Source organism: Pipistrellus hanaki (assembly GCF_964339955.1).
Source record: "Pipistrellus hanaki genome assembly, chromosome: 16".
NCBI lineage: Eukaryota > Metazoa > Chordata > Mammalia > Chiroptera > Vespertilionidae > Pipistrellus > Pipistrellus hanaki.
The window spans coordinates 22,625,956-22,643,251 of NC_140518.1; the positions used below are offsets into that span (position 1 = coordinate 22,625,956).

Here is a 17,296-nt window from a genome sequence, read left to right on the forward strand (position 1 = left end):
TACCGGCGGGCAGCAGTTCCCAGCTCCAGGGCGTGTGACTGCCCCGGCGGGTCCCACGCGTGGGCACGTGGCCGGGGCGCCGCGCCTCCCGCGGGCCGGGCCGGCTGTGCCCGCCGAGGGGGCGCCTCTTCCGGGCGCGCGGCGGGAACTCGAGGCCCCATTGGCCGCGCCGGGAGGCGCCGCGGGCCCGTCCGCGCCAACGGTCTGGGTCCGAGGAGGCCGAGCGCCGGCAGGAGGGGGCAGGGCGAAGCGAAGGAAGGCCTGGGGGGATCGAGAACGGGGAAAGCAGAGCCAGGCTCGGCGGGGCGAGGCCCAGGGCCCGGGCGGCCAGGGCGATGGAGGAGGCGCTACTCTCCACCCCCATCAACCCCAACAACTTCCCCGCCAAACTGTGGCGGCTGGTGAACAGCCCCCGGTACCGCTCGATCCGCTGGGACGGCCGCGGCGAGGGGCTGCTCATCGACCAGCCGCTCTTTGAGGCCGAACTGCTGAGCCCTCCCGGGGCGGGGGCCGGAGGCGGCGGCGGCGGGAGCTCCGGGGGCAGCGGGGGCGGCGGTGGTGGTGGCGGCGGCGTCGGGGGCACCGGGGCTGAGCCCGAGCTCTTTAAAACCACCAACTTCACCAGCTTCATCCGCCAGCTCAACCTCTACGGCTTCCGCAAGGTGGTGCTGGGCGGCCCGGGGGCGGCGGGGCCCGGGCCGGGGGGCGGCGGGCCGGCGGGCGACGGGCCGCTCCACCACTTCCACAGCCCGCACTTCCGCCGCGACCAGCCGCAGCTGCTCGTGCACCTCAAGCGCCTCACCAGCGCCAACAAGGCCAAGCTGGCGGCCGGCCTCAAGGTGCCCTGCCGCCCGCCCAACCGCTTCCAGAGACTCCTCATCACGTCGGCCTCCGCCTCGGCCTCCTCCTCCTCCGCCTCGGCCTCCTCCTCCTCCGTCTCGGCCTCCACCTCCACCTCCCCGCTGCAGCACCAGGAGCCGCTGCCCCCGGGGCCCCGGCCCGATCCGCACGGTGAGTCCCGCCGTCTGGGCCTCCTGCGCCCTCGCCCACCCCGCAGGGCGCACATGGGCGCAGGGACAACCACCGCCCCTCAAAGACATGGTTGCACGTCCTCGCCTTGGAGGCATCCCGAAATGCACCCCCGGGATCCGCTTTCTCCTGGGCTAACCCCAGAACCAGGTCACACATCACCAGCGTTCTCACTGCCAGCAGCACCCTCTTCCCACCAGGGCCTCCTCTGCAAAGCATCCGTAGGCATTCAGTCCCTTCCGTGTCCGCCTGCAGCCGCAGGCTCCTCTGCCTTTAGGCGCTGCTCTTCCTGCACCGCTTGCACGCCGTCCTTCCAAAGCCATTTACCTTCCCGAGGCCTGTGAGCATCGGCAGTAAGGAGCCTTTTGTTGACGCATCAGGTCTGGAAGAAACACAGGTCTCCTTGGCCCTAATGGGAAGCAGCACGGGGATACGAAGATCAGGGTAGGAAGGGAGAGAGTCACAGCCAAGTTTCTAAGGGAACCTTGGACCATTTATACCAACCAAGGGAAAGCGAACAAGGTGCCCAGAGTGGAAGTTTGTCTTTGAAGTAACATGCCATCTTCCTCCCATTGACACAACAAAGAAATGTTGGAAGAAATGTTCTGACAAATAATCATATTTTGGGCCCTAACTGATGTCTAGAACGATGACACGTTGTTTATATATAATCTTAAGAGCCAAAGTATATTTCATGATTTAACCTGATATCATTCTTGTGTTAGGACGAGTTGGCTAAACCATCTTTCATTGTAGCTCCTTAGAGCCGATGCTTATTTTAAGAGGTTATGGTAGGACACATGTAAGGCAAAAGTGATTTTCTTTACAGTTGTCAAGTTTTCATTACAGAGAATTTTAGAAAGCTCACCTTGTGACCTTTAAATTGTTCACTATTGGACATAAGCTTTCATTATTTGAAGAAATTGTATTTATAGATCTGTACTTACCAAAAGTTCAGAGATTGTCTCAGTTAAAAAATTATTTTATAAATTCTGATGCTTTTCTTCCATGAAGAGCGGCAATATTCCCTTTCTCTGGTTAAGGAGTCTATGAACTCCCAAGAAGGCAAAAGGATATAATATTGAGAAGTCATTCCTTAGCTTCAAGTAGGAGAATATTGGAAACATTTTCAGCATGTTGACATAAACATTTCTGGGATACTTTTCAGTTAAGGGAAACTTAAAAAATGCACAAGTAAAAGAACCCTGTGTTCAACTTAACGTAAGCCAAGAGTTATGAATGAGGCAGCATTTTGTTCGTTTGGAATTGAGAAGATAAGGGATTAGGTTGTGTCTGTGGAGTTTAGAAGATAAGGAATTAGGTTAGAGTTCTAGTAACAGGTTGGAAAAATAACAGTGGAATGGGAATGTTCCAAAGGAATTCTGAAGGAACATTAAGCTACTTCCATACGATGGCCATTGATTTTGGTGGGGAACCCAGTGGGGAAAGGCGGAGGAGACAGTACCATGGCATACATTTGGCAGAATCTCTGCCATGTGTATTTGTCTTTCAGGTTGTGTAACTGAGAGAGAAGCAAAAATATGTCCTTAAGAGCAATAGGATAACCACTTATTTTTTTATTTTTAAAATATTTTTATTGATTTCAGAGAGGAGATAGAAACATCAGTGATGAGAAAGAATCATTGATTGGCTGCCTCCTGCATGCCCCCCACTGGGAATCGAGCCCATCACCTGGGCATGTGCCCTTGACCACAATCGAACCAAGGACCCTTAAGTCCACAAGCCAACATTCTATCCACTGAGCCAAATTGGCTAGGCAGGATAACCACTTTAAACAAGCATATACATACATATGTATATAAACATAAGAACCGATTCTTGCTTACTTTTTTCTCTTCTCTGATTTTCTTTTCCCCTCCCGTATTCTAAACCCAATTGTATTCTAAGGATAGAACCCATTTTAATTGAGGGAACACAGGGGCTATCTAGGATCTGATTTTCTTCACTTCTGTTTCAGTTGGCTAGCATTTTAAAGATTATTTGTTGAAAAACATTTAATGCATACTTTTTCAGGATAGATAATACATCGATCCATATATTTATACCTAGATTATTGTAATTTTCATGAATTTCCTGTTTTGTTTTGTTTTTACCATTCTACCTGTTCACACATGCAGTGGAATGTCACATGTGGATTGCCTACATAGGCAATTATGTTACTAGTTTGGGTGGAATGTAATTCTAAGTTCAAGAATATTGGCCCAAGTTTGTTTTACTTTAATTCCATGTTATAAGTCCTTGGCTCTTCTATTTTTCCTAGCCTAACTTTTATTCTGTCTGAATTGTCTTGTTTATATATGCCTGATTACACTGCTGCTACTTTTTTAAAATATATTTTTTATTGATTTTTTTTACCAAGAGGAAGGGAGAGAGATAGAGAGTTAGAAACATCGATGAGAGAAATGCATCAATCACATCCCTCCACTGGGAATGTGCCCGAAACCAAGGTACATGCCCTTGACCGGAATCGAACCCGGGACTTTTCAGTCCACAGGCCGATGCTCTATCCAATGAGCCAAACCGATTTTGGCTACACTGCTACTTTTTAGTTTCCATTTTGCTTTTTGTGTTCTGCAATTTAGGCTTTGAAAGCTTTTCTTTCACAATACAATCCTCTGTATTAGGAACTAGTTCTCTTATCTAGACCCTTGAGCCAGCTTCCTTTATGCTTTTTGAGAATGTACTTGATAGGAAATGTGAGGATCACATGTTTTCCTTTTTTTCATTTATCCACTTTTATTATTTTGTTTTTTGTGGCAATTTTTAAGATATTGGTTGAAACTTTCTAAACTTAGCTACATAAAGTTGAGCGTTAGATCATCTGTCTTTGCCTGGGACTACCAAGCTCTTTGGAGGCAGATTTTGGACAAGAGACAATTTTTTCCTGGGGATTGATTAGTTTAGAACAGAAATTCATCCTACCTTACATTTCCATAATTCTGGATTTAAACTTTGCCAAATATATCAAATTAAGGTGTTCTGAAGACTTATAGGTGATGATCTGTAAAGTTGGAATAGAACCCTCTGAGATTACCCTTAACAGAATAAATAAAAGCTGAATATGTTTTAGATTTTTATTTTTAAAAATAAATAGATTTGAAGGAATGTCCTTTGAATCCTAATGCGTCCTTATGTTAGCGTCTAAAAAAAGTAAGTATTTGGCCGTCACTCAGATTTTACCTTGATAGAAGTAGAATTTATATTTTAATTCAGACCTAAACCAGAAGTTAAGAAATCAAGATAGAGAATTCTTTAATTAGCTGCTTATATTATCGATAGTCTAAAAATTTATCAACAGCTTAAACCTGAAGAGGGTACCAAAAGTATTAGTGAGCTATTGCACACTGTGCAGGGTGTTGTTTTAGCACTGTTAGTGGTGGGAAAACAGCACCAGGTGCAAGGCCCATGGAGTGAGACCGGACCTCAGTTTAGCAACCTCAGTACTTCAGTTCTGGCTGGAAAGAATTCAGAATCAAGACTCAAGCTATAAGAGAAAGTTTGATTGGAAAGTCACAGAGGTAGAAGAAGTGAGCCATAGAAGAAATGGCTCAGGGAACAAGTTACAGAGGCAAAGAAGTGCCCATGGAGCCTAGAAGGAAGAGCAAGGAAGACTTGTCTGGGGGAAAGGGTGGGGAAAGGCTTTAGTGCTCCAAAGAGTGTCCATCCTGAGCTTTTCCCTGGAGGTCTTAGGGGAGGATCTTAATAGAATATTCATTAGCTTTCTAGGTGTGTCTTCTCAGGGTCCTGGTGGCACGGGTAAGGTGGTTCATTAGTCAGTGCAGCCGGTTCTAACTGGTTTTGCTGCTTTTCTGGGCCTGGAGCTGAATGAAACACATCTGAGGCCAAGATGCTATTTCCAGGGGTTGGTGTGTAAGGGAGTGGTCCTGCAAGGGTAGTTTTGCCCATTGCTCTATGGCCTGAGACCCTCTGCACCTGGCCTATGGTTCTTACTCTGCTCATGCGAGATTGTCTACTACAACATGTGAAGTGCCCAGGAAAAATCAAGTGTTGGAGAGTTTCGGACTTTAGGAATACCTGTTGTAAAGAGTAAAAAATGTTTCTAGGTTTTAAAAGAAAGAATTGTTAACAGCTAGTTCAAATGTGTGTGTGTGTGTGTGTGTGTGTGTGTGTGTGTGTATGGAATTGCTAGTCAAGTAGCATAAAAACTAAATTTTATATTCTTTTAAGGAAAAAAGGAAGAGAATTTTTAAGAGCAATATCATTTAAATACATTCTTTGGAACTAAGACATACCCCACCCTCCTCCCCCAATTAGGTTTAGAGCTCTTGATTTCCAGGGTTCCAGAATTTTTGTGTGTATATTGTATGTATTTGTTTATTGTTTACTTTCGGCATTATTGCCTTTTCTTTTTTTTTATTTTTATTACCTTTCAAAAGAGTTTATTTGAGCAAAAAGTCAGTTTGAATCAGGTAGGGCCAAACTACTGAGAAACACTGGCCAGGGCTGGGTTTTTAAAAAATAAAATCAATTGAATGGCATTTGTGAGCCATATAATACATATAGCCTTCCCGAGGTATAAACTAGACTAGCTTTGTTCAAGAACCTCATGCTATAAAATAAGTTCAGCTTGTAACATATTTTCTTTTTTCTCATTACATAGTATTGCCCCTTTTCTCACTCATATCCACTTTTTAATTCTACCTTGCAAGATATTATAAAAGAAAGCAAATAATCAGAATTTCTGGGTCTGCGTATATGGTTTTTAACAAATGAACTCTCTAGGTGACTCAAATGGAAATCAATTTTTGAGAGCCACTGATATCTAGGAAGGGACACCACTAGAGATAACTCTGAAGAAAAAAAAGACCATGGAAATTATTGATTGATTTAAGGAATGAAAAAGAGTACTAAAAGCTTTCAAGCCTGACTTTTCTGCAAAGATGACCTTTTTTAAAAGTATGTTTTTTGAAAATAATTTTAGAGAGAGAGAAACATCAATGTGAGAAACATCAATTGGCTGTCTTCTGCACATATCCTGACTGAGATTGAGCCCAAATCCCGGGTAAGTGCCCAGACCAGGAATTGAACCAGTGACCTTTCAGCGCACAGGGTGATGCTCCACCAACTGAGCTACACTGGCCAGGGTGAAGATTATAATTTTTTTAAAAAATTAAAAAATTGAAACGAGGAAAAGAAGATTAAATTAAATTAAAAAGAGGTTTGTATTATACTTCTTATTTGTTACACACTGATTTCTTTTATGTATATGGTCGAGCGCTTATCTTTGTGCCTATTATTAAGGTTCCTAAATTTTAAAGACAGAATGGGATTTTAAAGACAGAATATGATTTCTAAAACTTCTAGGAAGTAACTTACAGATTGGAAAAATCTGGGTCAGTCAATTGAGGTAAAAGGTAAGATGACTGAATAATTTATGAAAGGTTTTTAACATTGAATATTGATTTAACACTTGATTTGATTTTAAAGTTTGGTCACTTTGTCTTTTATGACAGTCATATTGAAAACCAAACAAAAGTTTATCTGATGATCTCTTCAGCATTTTATGTGTAATCTCATATTCTGGATTCTGAACTTGTTTTTATAATACTTAATTTCTGTTGTGTTAAAGATGACTGAAAACTCAACGTGTCACAGGTGAAGAGCAGTATGCATTTGTTGGCTTTTGGTTTACTATGTAATGTAAAATTAGTAAATGTGCTCTTCCTCTTTTATGCAGGACCAGTGGCTGTAGGACAGTTCCATCGGTCATTCCGGCGCGATAGTCTGTCTCCTTATTCCTACGTATCAACTTCATCCCACAACCACAGTGCCTTTCCTTTGAAAGGTTTAGATCGGACCCCGATTCCTCCTAGAACGTGGCAGAACTCCCTTGGAATGCACCCAGGACAAGTAGAAACGCCCCCCACTTTTTCAGATAAAGGGGTTCCATTTCCTGTCCTGCAGAGGTTTCCAACTGAAGTTACCTACACTCTGCAGCCCAGCGCCACGTCCGTACACGTTCAGCAAGGTCCTCAAACAATGGTCAGCTCCTCCCAAAAGTATAGTAACTACACACCCTCAGCACAGTACTCCCAAGCCTACTATCCAACAGGTATGAGAAATTCAAATTCAATGGCTTCTCTTAAGGCACTGCTTGATAAGGAGCATTTATTTTATATGTTTAAATACATTTCTGCATGCTTAAACAAAAGTACTAGGAATGTGCTCCTAAGAAATGTCAAAGATTTCTCATCAAGGCATTTTTTAAAACAATATATAAAATTTCATGTGTTCTTAAGGATTGTAAAAATTCCATTGGTGCATAAAGGTGTATGTTTTTCGTGAAATGTTTGTATCCTCAAACTGTTGTAGTAATGAAATTAAGACTAAGTACACTGGACCTTACTATGACTCTGTCCTTGGTGCAAAATTACTTTCTCTTTTTAAAAATATATACATACTATACATTTTATATATTTTTGTATTTATAGGTGAGATCACCTCATAACGAAGTCATTTTAGTATCTCAGTAATGAAGTTTATTTAATAAAAGAACATGCTTTCCAACTCTTAAAACTAAATTATATTCTTTTAGTAAAAACATGATGGTGTGGTTTAACAGTACAGTCCCAGCCAACTAAGATATGGGGAATAGCAGAGAGGAGGACCTGACAATGACAACTGACTTAGAACTCAACCAGAGGCGTTGAAGACATACTGGTAGATCTCAAGCCGCTAACTGGGAATCCTTATGAGAGTGACCATCTGTTTAGCTTTGGGGAAGAGGGTATCTTTTTTGGAGGGGGAAAGACATTTTTGCAAAGTAATAGCCTTACCATTTTACTCAAATGTATAGTCTATTTTGCAGAAGCAGCATAGTTGTAGTGTGTGTTCTATCATGTAGTGTGCTTTACACAGTGAAATGGGGCAATAGAAACAAGACAAGGGCCAAGACTTTCGTAAAAGACCAGAGAGAAGAAAAGGGCATTTTTTTCCCTTATGAATTAAGATTCTAGGCAAATTAATTTACTCTAGATATATTGATCTGGAAGCAATCTCTCGAGCAGTGGTTCTCAACCTTTATAATGCCTCGAACCTTTAATACAGTTCCTCATGTTGTGGTGACCCTCAACCATAAAATTATTTTCGTTGCTACTTCATAACTATAATTTTGCTACTGTTATGAATCATAGTGTAAATATCTGTGTTTTCCAATGATCTTAAGTGACCCTTAAGTGGGTCACAGGTTAAGAACTGCTGCTGTAGAGCCCAAGACCATTGGAAAACACAGATATTTACATTACAATTTATTAACTAGCAAAATTACAGTTATGAAGTAGCAACGAAAATAATTTTATGGTTGGGGGTCACGACAACATGAGGAACTGTATTAAAGGGTCATGGCATTAGAAAGGTTGAGAACCACTGCTCTAGAGGTATTTGTTAGGTTATTTTTCTCAGGCAGAATGACATCAAAAGCTAAAATTAATTGGAAGGAATGTAAATTAGGTAAGGGAATTACTAGAAAAGTCCTAGTATTTTTCCAGATTGTCAGCTACTTTGAACAAAAATATCTGTCATATTTAAAAACAGAAGATGACAAATTTTATGTTGTAAGATATATCTTATGTATAGCAGCAAATAGGGTCAGATTTTTATTAGTGAGTTTAACCCAATGTTTTAATAAACACATTAGGCATCACTATCTACATTAAAATTTTGGCTACATTTCCTGTATTCCCATAGAATATATATAGAGAGATAGTCTGTGTCTTCCTCACACTTGCTTTATTTTCTGTAGCCCATAAACTAGACAACAACCCTATGTCCTCTCCTTTTACCAAGAAATGTTTCTCTTTCCTAACTGCCTTCAAACCCTCCTCTTTAAACTTACTAGACTAGAGACTCAAAAGCTCCTGGAGAGTGGAAATTTGGAAACGCTGCAGCAGGGAGATGTAGAAATGTGTTTGGCTTTCCAATTTGGAATTTTGGAGGCATTTTCTATGGACATATTAGATATTAGCTTCTATATTGCTATTAGTCCTACACTTAAGGTACAGATGGTTACAGTCCAGCTAAAGAGTCAAACTAGCCTGTATAATGTTTCTATGGGAAAATGTATTCCAAATTTCAATTTGGAAACTCCTAGTTCTAAATTTGTGAGAACCAGTTATATATTACTTATCAGAAAACACTATAAATAGTTAATATTATTCATTCATTACAGAAATACTATTTTAAAAATTATTATGACTTAGGACATGTTATTTTAAAATATTTTTTTAAAAAAATATTTATTATTGATTTCAGAGGAAGGGAGAGGAAGAGAGAAACATCAATGATGAGAGAGAATTCTTGATTGCCTCCTACAGGCTAAAGATATTTTATGTTAGCTGGATATAAATTTATAAATTGAAAATTATCTCCAAGGGTTCAAAGCAAGGACTAGGAAAGAAACATTAAAATAACAGGTAAGGCCCAGCAAGCAAGGCTCAGTGGTTGAGCATCGACCTGTAAACCAGGAGGTCATGGTTTAATTCTCAGGGCATATGCTCGGGTTGTGGGCTAGATCCTCAGCGTGTGGCATGAAGAAGGCAGCTTATCTATAATTGTTTCTCATCACTTATGTTTCTATCTTTTTCTCCTTCTCCCTTCATCTCTGAAATCAATGAAAATATATTTAAAATAAATAAAGTAAAATAACTAAGTGCTGATATTTTGATGTATACAGTGCTTATGAAATAGAATCTTATTATCTGAATATTTGTTTTGTCTTCTTTAAGAGGGATAATGGAAATGACTATAAAGTTTCTGAGGTTATGAGAAAAAGAGACCTCATGATGACTTCTAATATATAGAGTAGTTCTATGCTATAATTTAGGCAAAACTGCTTTGAACATTCTGAAGTACTTTATAAATAAAAAGTTGTACTGTTAAATACAAAAGACCTTCTTTGGAAAAGAAAGTGCCATAAAAATACTGTGCAAATACTTAATCCTTTCAAACTTTAGGGTAAGGAAGTAAAACGTAGTAAGAAATTTAACCAATAACTTAGTAAATATGTATTTATGAAGAGCATTCCAAGTAACTTTCCCAAAATTAAATAGAATATTATTCTCAGAGGCAGGATAATAGAATCCCAAATCCAGCTCTGAAAGCCCTAATAAATAATTTTGGAATAATGGTCATTCTTTTGAATCCTTTTTGAAGTGAACTATATGACTTGGGGGAGGTTTTGACTAAATTTTAGTAAAAAAAAAAAATCCAACTTCATTTAAAAAATACTTATATTGAAACTAAATTTAGATCTGGCCTTTCTATAGCATAACCAGTAAATTTTGAATTTTGTTATATTTCATAAATTAATTTATCTAGTAAAGTCAAAACATTGATACCAAAAAATTGCCATCAGACTGACACATAAAATGACTCATCTGAATCATTTCTTACATTTTTCATTCCTCTCTTGAAGTGTCTGTTATCTCTGCCTAGCTCATTTACATTTTTTTCATTCTTATCACTCCTTCAAAGACAAAATGTTGTAGATTCATTATCAATTGACTCTTTTTACTTTTGTTTTATCTTGAATTCAATTTTTTCCCTATGATGTTATTTTCAGTGGGAGTGAACATTTTTACCTTTATTATTTTTTTGAAAAAAATTTACCTTTAGATCATTTTTAGTAATCTGGCTTATTTTTTATTATTAGAATTGTTTTAAAAATGTAATCAACTCATGTTTATATCTGAAATAGAATCTTGTTCATTATTTTAGTTTTTCATCCTACTTGCAACTTAATGTCTTAATACTGCCTTCAGGGCAACACTGGAAGTTTTTTATACAGAAGAATATGTTTTAGGACATAACACTCACTAGATTAATTTTTCCTGTATTAAGGACACAGTTACATTTCTATAGCTAGGTTTTCGTATTCAGTAAGCTTACTGATATGCACCTGGCTTTGTTCTGTTTTGTTGACTATACCAATTGAGGAATCTTTTTGGGTTAGGTATCTATTCAAGTCCTTTTTTTCATGAGGTAACTTTCTACTTTTTATTGTTATTAGACACCTTAAAGGATATTCACTATAATGCTGTTTTCTTAGATACCAAATCAGTTATCAACTACAAATATTTTCTCGGTTGTATATTCTATTTTATTTCTCCAAGAAATTTATTTTAAAATACACTTTTAACAACTATTTAAAATGAATAAACAATGGAGTCAGATACAGCAATATCAGAAAAATAAAGCCAATAACCTTTCATTGCTTTATTTTCTTCTTTATTGAATTTATTGGTATGACAAAACCGTACAGGTTTCATGTGTACAACTCAGCAAAACGTCTGCGCTCTGCTGGTGCGCCCTTCGCCTGAAGCAGTCTCTATCTGTTCCCATTTTCTTGCCACCTCGACTAGCCTCCACCCCCACCCTCAGCCCTCTGGCTGATTCTACACTGTTATTTGTGTATATATAATGTTTTGTTTTTTTTTAATCCCTTTACTCCATTGATTTATTTTTAATGAAACACTGATGGTGCCCTGATGGGTGTAAACCTGCACCTCTAACTCTTCTCCTGCCGCTAGGGGGCTAGGTTTTCCTTAGCAGCTGTTAAAACGCTAGGAAAAAAGTCTTGATTTTTTTCAGAGTTTTGGCAAACCATGCAGACCTCTCCTCAATGTTTAACATATTTCTCAGGATATTTATGCTTTTCAATATTCTAGGAAACCAAATTCAGATCTATAACATTCTAATTGTAAATTTTTAAAACCTCCAAGGATAAAGCAGGTCACAATAGCCTGAATTTTATGTGACCTTCTTAGCAATATCTATATCTAGAGTTCTATCCATTATTTCAAAATTTTCTTTATTTCAAGTCTTAAATTACACATTGAGCTGAAACCGGTTTGGCTCAGTGGATAGAGTGTCGGCCTGTGGAGCAAAAGGTCCCGAGTTCGATTCCGGTCAAGGGCATGTACCTTGATTGTGGGCACATCTCCAGTAGGGGGTGTGCAAGAGGCAGCTGATAGATGATTCTCTCTCATCGATGTTTCTAACTCTCTATCCCTCTCTCTTCCTCTCTGTAAAAAATCAATAAATTATATTTTTTAAAAATTACACATTGATATATGAAAATATTTACTTCTAGTATATATTTATGAACTTATAACATTTTAAATATCAGTAGTCAATAATGGAGAAATAGGAAAACATTTAATGTATTTTTACAATCCTTGGGCTTTCAAAGATTACAGAATGAGATTTTTTAGTAATTTAAAAATATATATTTTTATGGATTTCAGAAAGGAAGGGAGAGGGAGAGAGATTATAGCAACATCAATGATGAGAGAAAATAATTGATTGGCTGCCTCCTGCACACCCCCCTACAAGGGATCAAGCCCGCAACCCGGGCATGTGCTCTGACCAGGAATCGAACTGTGAGCATTTGCTCACAGGTCAGGTTGATGCCCAACCATTGAGCAATACTGGCCAAGCTATTTAGTAATTTTATTAGTGCACTAGAAATATGAAAAATTTGTACATAAAAAGAGTTGCACCTTGTAATAAAGACACTTTTAAAATGTTCAAGAAAGAGAGAAAAATAAAATAAAATAAAATAAAATAAAATATTCAAGAGAATTCTAGTAAAATATTACATTTCAGGAAGAAGGAAGATTAGGGAAGTATTGTGGGTTATTAAAGGGAACATGTTTTGGAGTTTGATCAGTGCATCTATCACTACCAGCTTTGTGACTTTTGGCAAATTATTTCATATCTCTGAGCTTTAGTTTCCTATAAATTAATGGTACTATCTTATTCAATTGTTGTGTGAATTAAATGAGATAATATAGCACTAGTACAGTGCCTGTAACATGATAGATGCTCAATAAATATCATCCTCTGTTTAATCCAAATATATGATATAATAATTGATTTTCATTCATTCTGGAGAGTCTCTCTCTGGAAAAGAGAATACAACCTATTTTTTAAAATATATTTTTATTGATTTTTTTTTTACATAGAGGAAGAGAGAGGGATAGAGAGTTAGAAACATCGATGAGAGAGAAACATTGATCAGCCGTCTCTTGCACACCCCCTACTGGGAATGTGCCCACAACCAAGGCACATGCCCTTGACCGGAATCGAACCCGGGACCTTTCATTCCTCTGGCCGACGCTCTATCCACTGAGCCAAACTGGTTTTGTATCAACCTATTTTTAAGACTGCATCTATGAGTGTAACTATCCCAGTATAAAGAGTTCAGTCTTTTCGTGGTACCCTGCTATCAAGAGAAACTTTGGAAAATGTTTTGTTTTGTTTTTAGTTAAAATAATAGCACTGTTATGCTGAAACCGGTTTAGCTCAATGGATAGAGTGTTGGCTTGGGGACTGAAGGGTTCCAGGTTCAATTCCGGTCAAGGGCATGTACCTTGGTTGCGGTCATATCCCCAGTAGGGGGTGTGCAAGAGGCAACTGATCGATGACTCTCTCTCATCGATGTTTCTAACTCTCTATCTCTCTCTCTTCCTTTCTGTACAAAATCAATAAAATATGTTTTTTTTTAAAATAATAAAATAAAATAAAATAATAGCACTGTTAGCTATTTATTGATTGACTGCTTACAGTATACCAGTACTATTCTAAGTTCTTTATGCATATTAATTAATTCATTCCTCACAACAAGCATGTTAGGTAGGTACTATTAACATCCCTTTACTAATGAAACTGAAGCCAAAGAGATTAACTTGCTCAAGTTTATGCAGCTATTAAATTTTTGGATCTCGCCCTGGCCAGTGTGGCTCAATTGGTTGACCATCGTTCCATGTACCAACAGGTCATCAGTTTGATTCCTAGACAAGGTACATATCTGGGTTGTAGGCTCATTCCCCACTAGGGATGTATGCAGGAGGCAGCTAATCAATGTTTCTCTCTCCCTCTCCTTTCCTCTCTCTGAAATCAATAAAAGCACATTTTAAAAAAATGCTATTTAAAAAACAAAGATAGTTTTGCCTTAGTTGGCTTGGCTCAGTGGATAGAGGATCAGCCTGCAGACTAAAGGGGTCCTGTGTTGCATTCCTATCGAGGGCACATGATCAAGTTGTGGGCTTGATCCCCAGTGGGGGATGTGCAGGATGTAGCCTATCAATGATTGTCATCATTGATGTTACTAACTTACCCTCTCTGAAATCAATAAACAAAATATATATTAAGAATAAAAATAAGGGGATTGGTTATTTTAAAAAATATATTTTAAATTTTGAATCTGTGGTCCAAAGCTAGGCAGTCTGATGCTAGGATCTGAATTCCTAACTACTTGTCATGGTTAAAACATTTTTTTGCATAGATCTCACTGGATCCATTGTATAATGGTAGAAATGTTTGGAGAGTATGTCATACTTATTTTATCTTTAAAGACACATCCTCCTCCAAATGTGCACCCCTATTAAAATGATTGAAATAATTATTTTGGAATTCCAAATATATTCTGATACCTTCAACAAAAAGAAATTACATTTAATAAAAATAAATGTTTGGTTAAAAAGGTACAAAAATGTTTATGTGCTAAGAAATTTATAAAAATAGACATGACACTTTTAAGTGACTTTTAAAATGAATTTCGTATCATGTTTTCAACAAACAATAGCACCTAACTGACTAAATACATTTTATTGCACCCACAAAGGAAAGCACTCTTTTCCGAGATAAAAGAGGGGAGTACCTTGTAGAGGCTTATTTTAGTTGATGAACTTTCTATTTTGACTTTGTTCCAGCTGTATTACAGTGCTGCTCTCCTTCAACCCACATGGACGCTCTCAGCAGCTGTGTCACTCCCACTGCCTCTACCTATGCACACTGCAACTACTTCCAGGTAAGATCTTGGAACAATGGACATACTCTGGTATCAGGTGCAATAGTATTGACCTTGCAGAATTTCAAAGTGTAATTTTATCTTAACAAGTAACCACAGGTAAGCTGTGGATTATGGCCTCCGTTTTCTCAATTCTAAAAATAGTTGATATAAATGAAGTCTGAGGATTATTCTAGTCCTGCACTGTCCAATATAGTAGGCACTAGTCATATGTGGTTATTTAAATTAAAATTAAATAAAATTTATTCCTCAGTCATACTAATCACATTTCAAGTGCTCTATAGTCTCATAGGCTAGTACTATCAAACTATCACTATGGATAGAGGACATTTCCATCATTAGGGAAAGTTAGTTGGAACATTTATTCTTGGCTCTCCCTTGGCAAAAGGAATACCAGGTAACTCTAAAAATATATAAAACTATATGTCACCAAATGACAAATTGTTTCAAGGTGGTGTAGATAATTACTTTTTTTTTAAGGAGGAAAAAATGTTATTAAAAAACGAGAAATGTAAGTGGTAGTTCTTCAGCCTCCAGGTCGTAAACCATTACAATATATTAACCATTCTTCATGTACTCTCACCAATACCTACAGTCCAACTTATGCATTTATTTCCAAAATGGCATCTGAAATTCTTTCCCTTTCTTTCCACTTAAAAATTTTATGTTTACTTCAATTAGTTTCTCATTATTTATTATGAAACAGTTGTTTTAGATTGCTATTTCTAGGATAAGATTAAATTCTATACTTTGTACTTTATGCTATAATTGCTTAAAGATTGGAATTATGTGTTTGCCTTTGATATTATGTAGCCAAGATAGCTTCCATTCTTAAGAGAATATCTTACTAGTGGCATTCCAAAAGAACATTCCTTTTTTTTTTTTTTTTTTTTGAAAGTCTACATGGGATGTGAAATTATAGTCAGATTGTTGTTTGTAGAGTATAGAATTGGATCAGGAGGGCTTAGTTGGACATTTAAAAAAATAGTCTCCTTTTTTGTTTTTAAATATATTTTTATTGATTTCAGAAAGGAAGTGGGAAAGAGAGAGAGAGAGAGAGAGAGAGACAGAGAGCAAGCAGGCAACATCAATGTTGACAGAGAATCATTAATTAGCTATCTCCTACACACCCCATATCGGAGATTGAGCCCACAACCTGGGCATGTGCCCTGATTGTGAATTGAACCATGACCTCCTGCTTCATAGGTCAGCGCTCAACCACTGAGCCACATGGGCCAGGTTTAGTTGGACATTTTAAAAAATTTAATATATCTTTATTGTTCAGATTATTACAGTTGTTTCTCTTTTTCCCCCCCATAGCTTCCCTCTACCTGGTTCCCACCCCACCCTCTGCCCTTACCTCCCCCCCACTGTCCTCATCCATAGGTATTTGATTTTTGTCCAGTCTCTTCCTGCATCCACCACGCCCCTTTCCCCCGTGGATTGTCAGTCCACTCCCTTTCTATGCCCCTGATTCTATTATATTCACCAGATTATTCTGTTCATAGATTTTTTATTCACTAAATTTTTAGATTACTTGTTGATAGATATGTATTTGTTGTTCATAATTTTTATCTTTACCTTTTCCTTCTTCCTCCTCTTCTTACAGAATACCTTTCAGCATTTCATGTAATACTGGTTTGGTGTTGATGAACTCCTTTAGCTTTTTCTTATCTGTGAAGCTCTTTATCTGCCCTTCAATTCTGAATGATAGCTTTTCTGGGTAGAGTAATCTTGGTTGTAGGTTCTTGTTATTCATCATTTTGAATATTTCTTGCCACTCCCGTCTGGCCTGCATAGTTTCTGTTGTATGGGTGCTCCCTTGTAGGTAACTGTTTTGCTCTTGCTGCTTTTAATATTCTCTTTTTGTCTTTTATATTCTCTCTTTGGAATTTTAATTATGATGTGTCTTGGTGTGGTCCTCTTTGATTCCTTTTGTTTGGGGTTCTGTGTGCTTCTTGGACTTGTAAGTCTATTTCTTTTACCAGGTGGGTGAAGTTTTCTGTCATTATTTCTTCAAAGATACTTTTCAGTATCTTGCTCTCTTTCTTCTTCTGGCACCCCCATAATTCGGATGTTGGTATGCTTGAAGTTGTCTCAGAGGCTTCTTACACTATCTTCATAATTTTGGATTCTTTTTTCCTTTTGCTTTTCTGGTTGAGTGTTTTTTGCTTCTTTGTATTTCAAATCTTTGATTTGATTCTTGCAGTCCTTTAGTCTGCTGTTAGGTATGTGAATAATATTTTTTATTTCAGTCAGTGTATAATTTCTAGTTGGTACCTTTTCATATCCTTGAGGGCCTCACTAAATTTATCAGCCTTTTCTAGGAAATTCTTGAAAAACCTTATAATCATGGTTTTGAACTCTATCCAGTCGTTTGCTTTCCTCCATTTCTTTCCTTTGTGATCTGTTTCT

At 38.3% G+C, this 17,296-nt stretch overlaps 1 protein-coding gene across 1 annotated transcript in view; it reads left to right on the plus strand.

The window, feature by feature from the left end:
• Positions 1–335: 335 nt before the first annotated feature.
• HSF5 (heat shock transcription factor 5) overlaps positions 336–17,296 on the plus strand; it is a gene marked incomplete at its 5' end in the record, with an annotated part of 29,493 nt that continues 12,532 nt past the window's right edge. The window contains 3 exons of the mRNA XM_084863352.1: positions 336–1,011; positions 6,749–7,123; positions 14,784–14,881. Coding sequence (XP_084719478.1) covers positions 336–1,011; positions 6,749–7,123; positions 14,784–14,881 — 1,149 coding nt within the window. The remainder of the gene's footprint in view (positions 1,012–6,748; positions 7,124–14,783; positions 14,882–17,296) is intronic.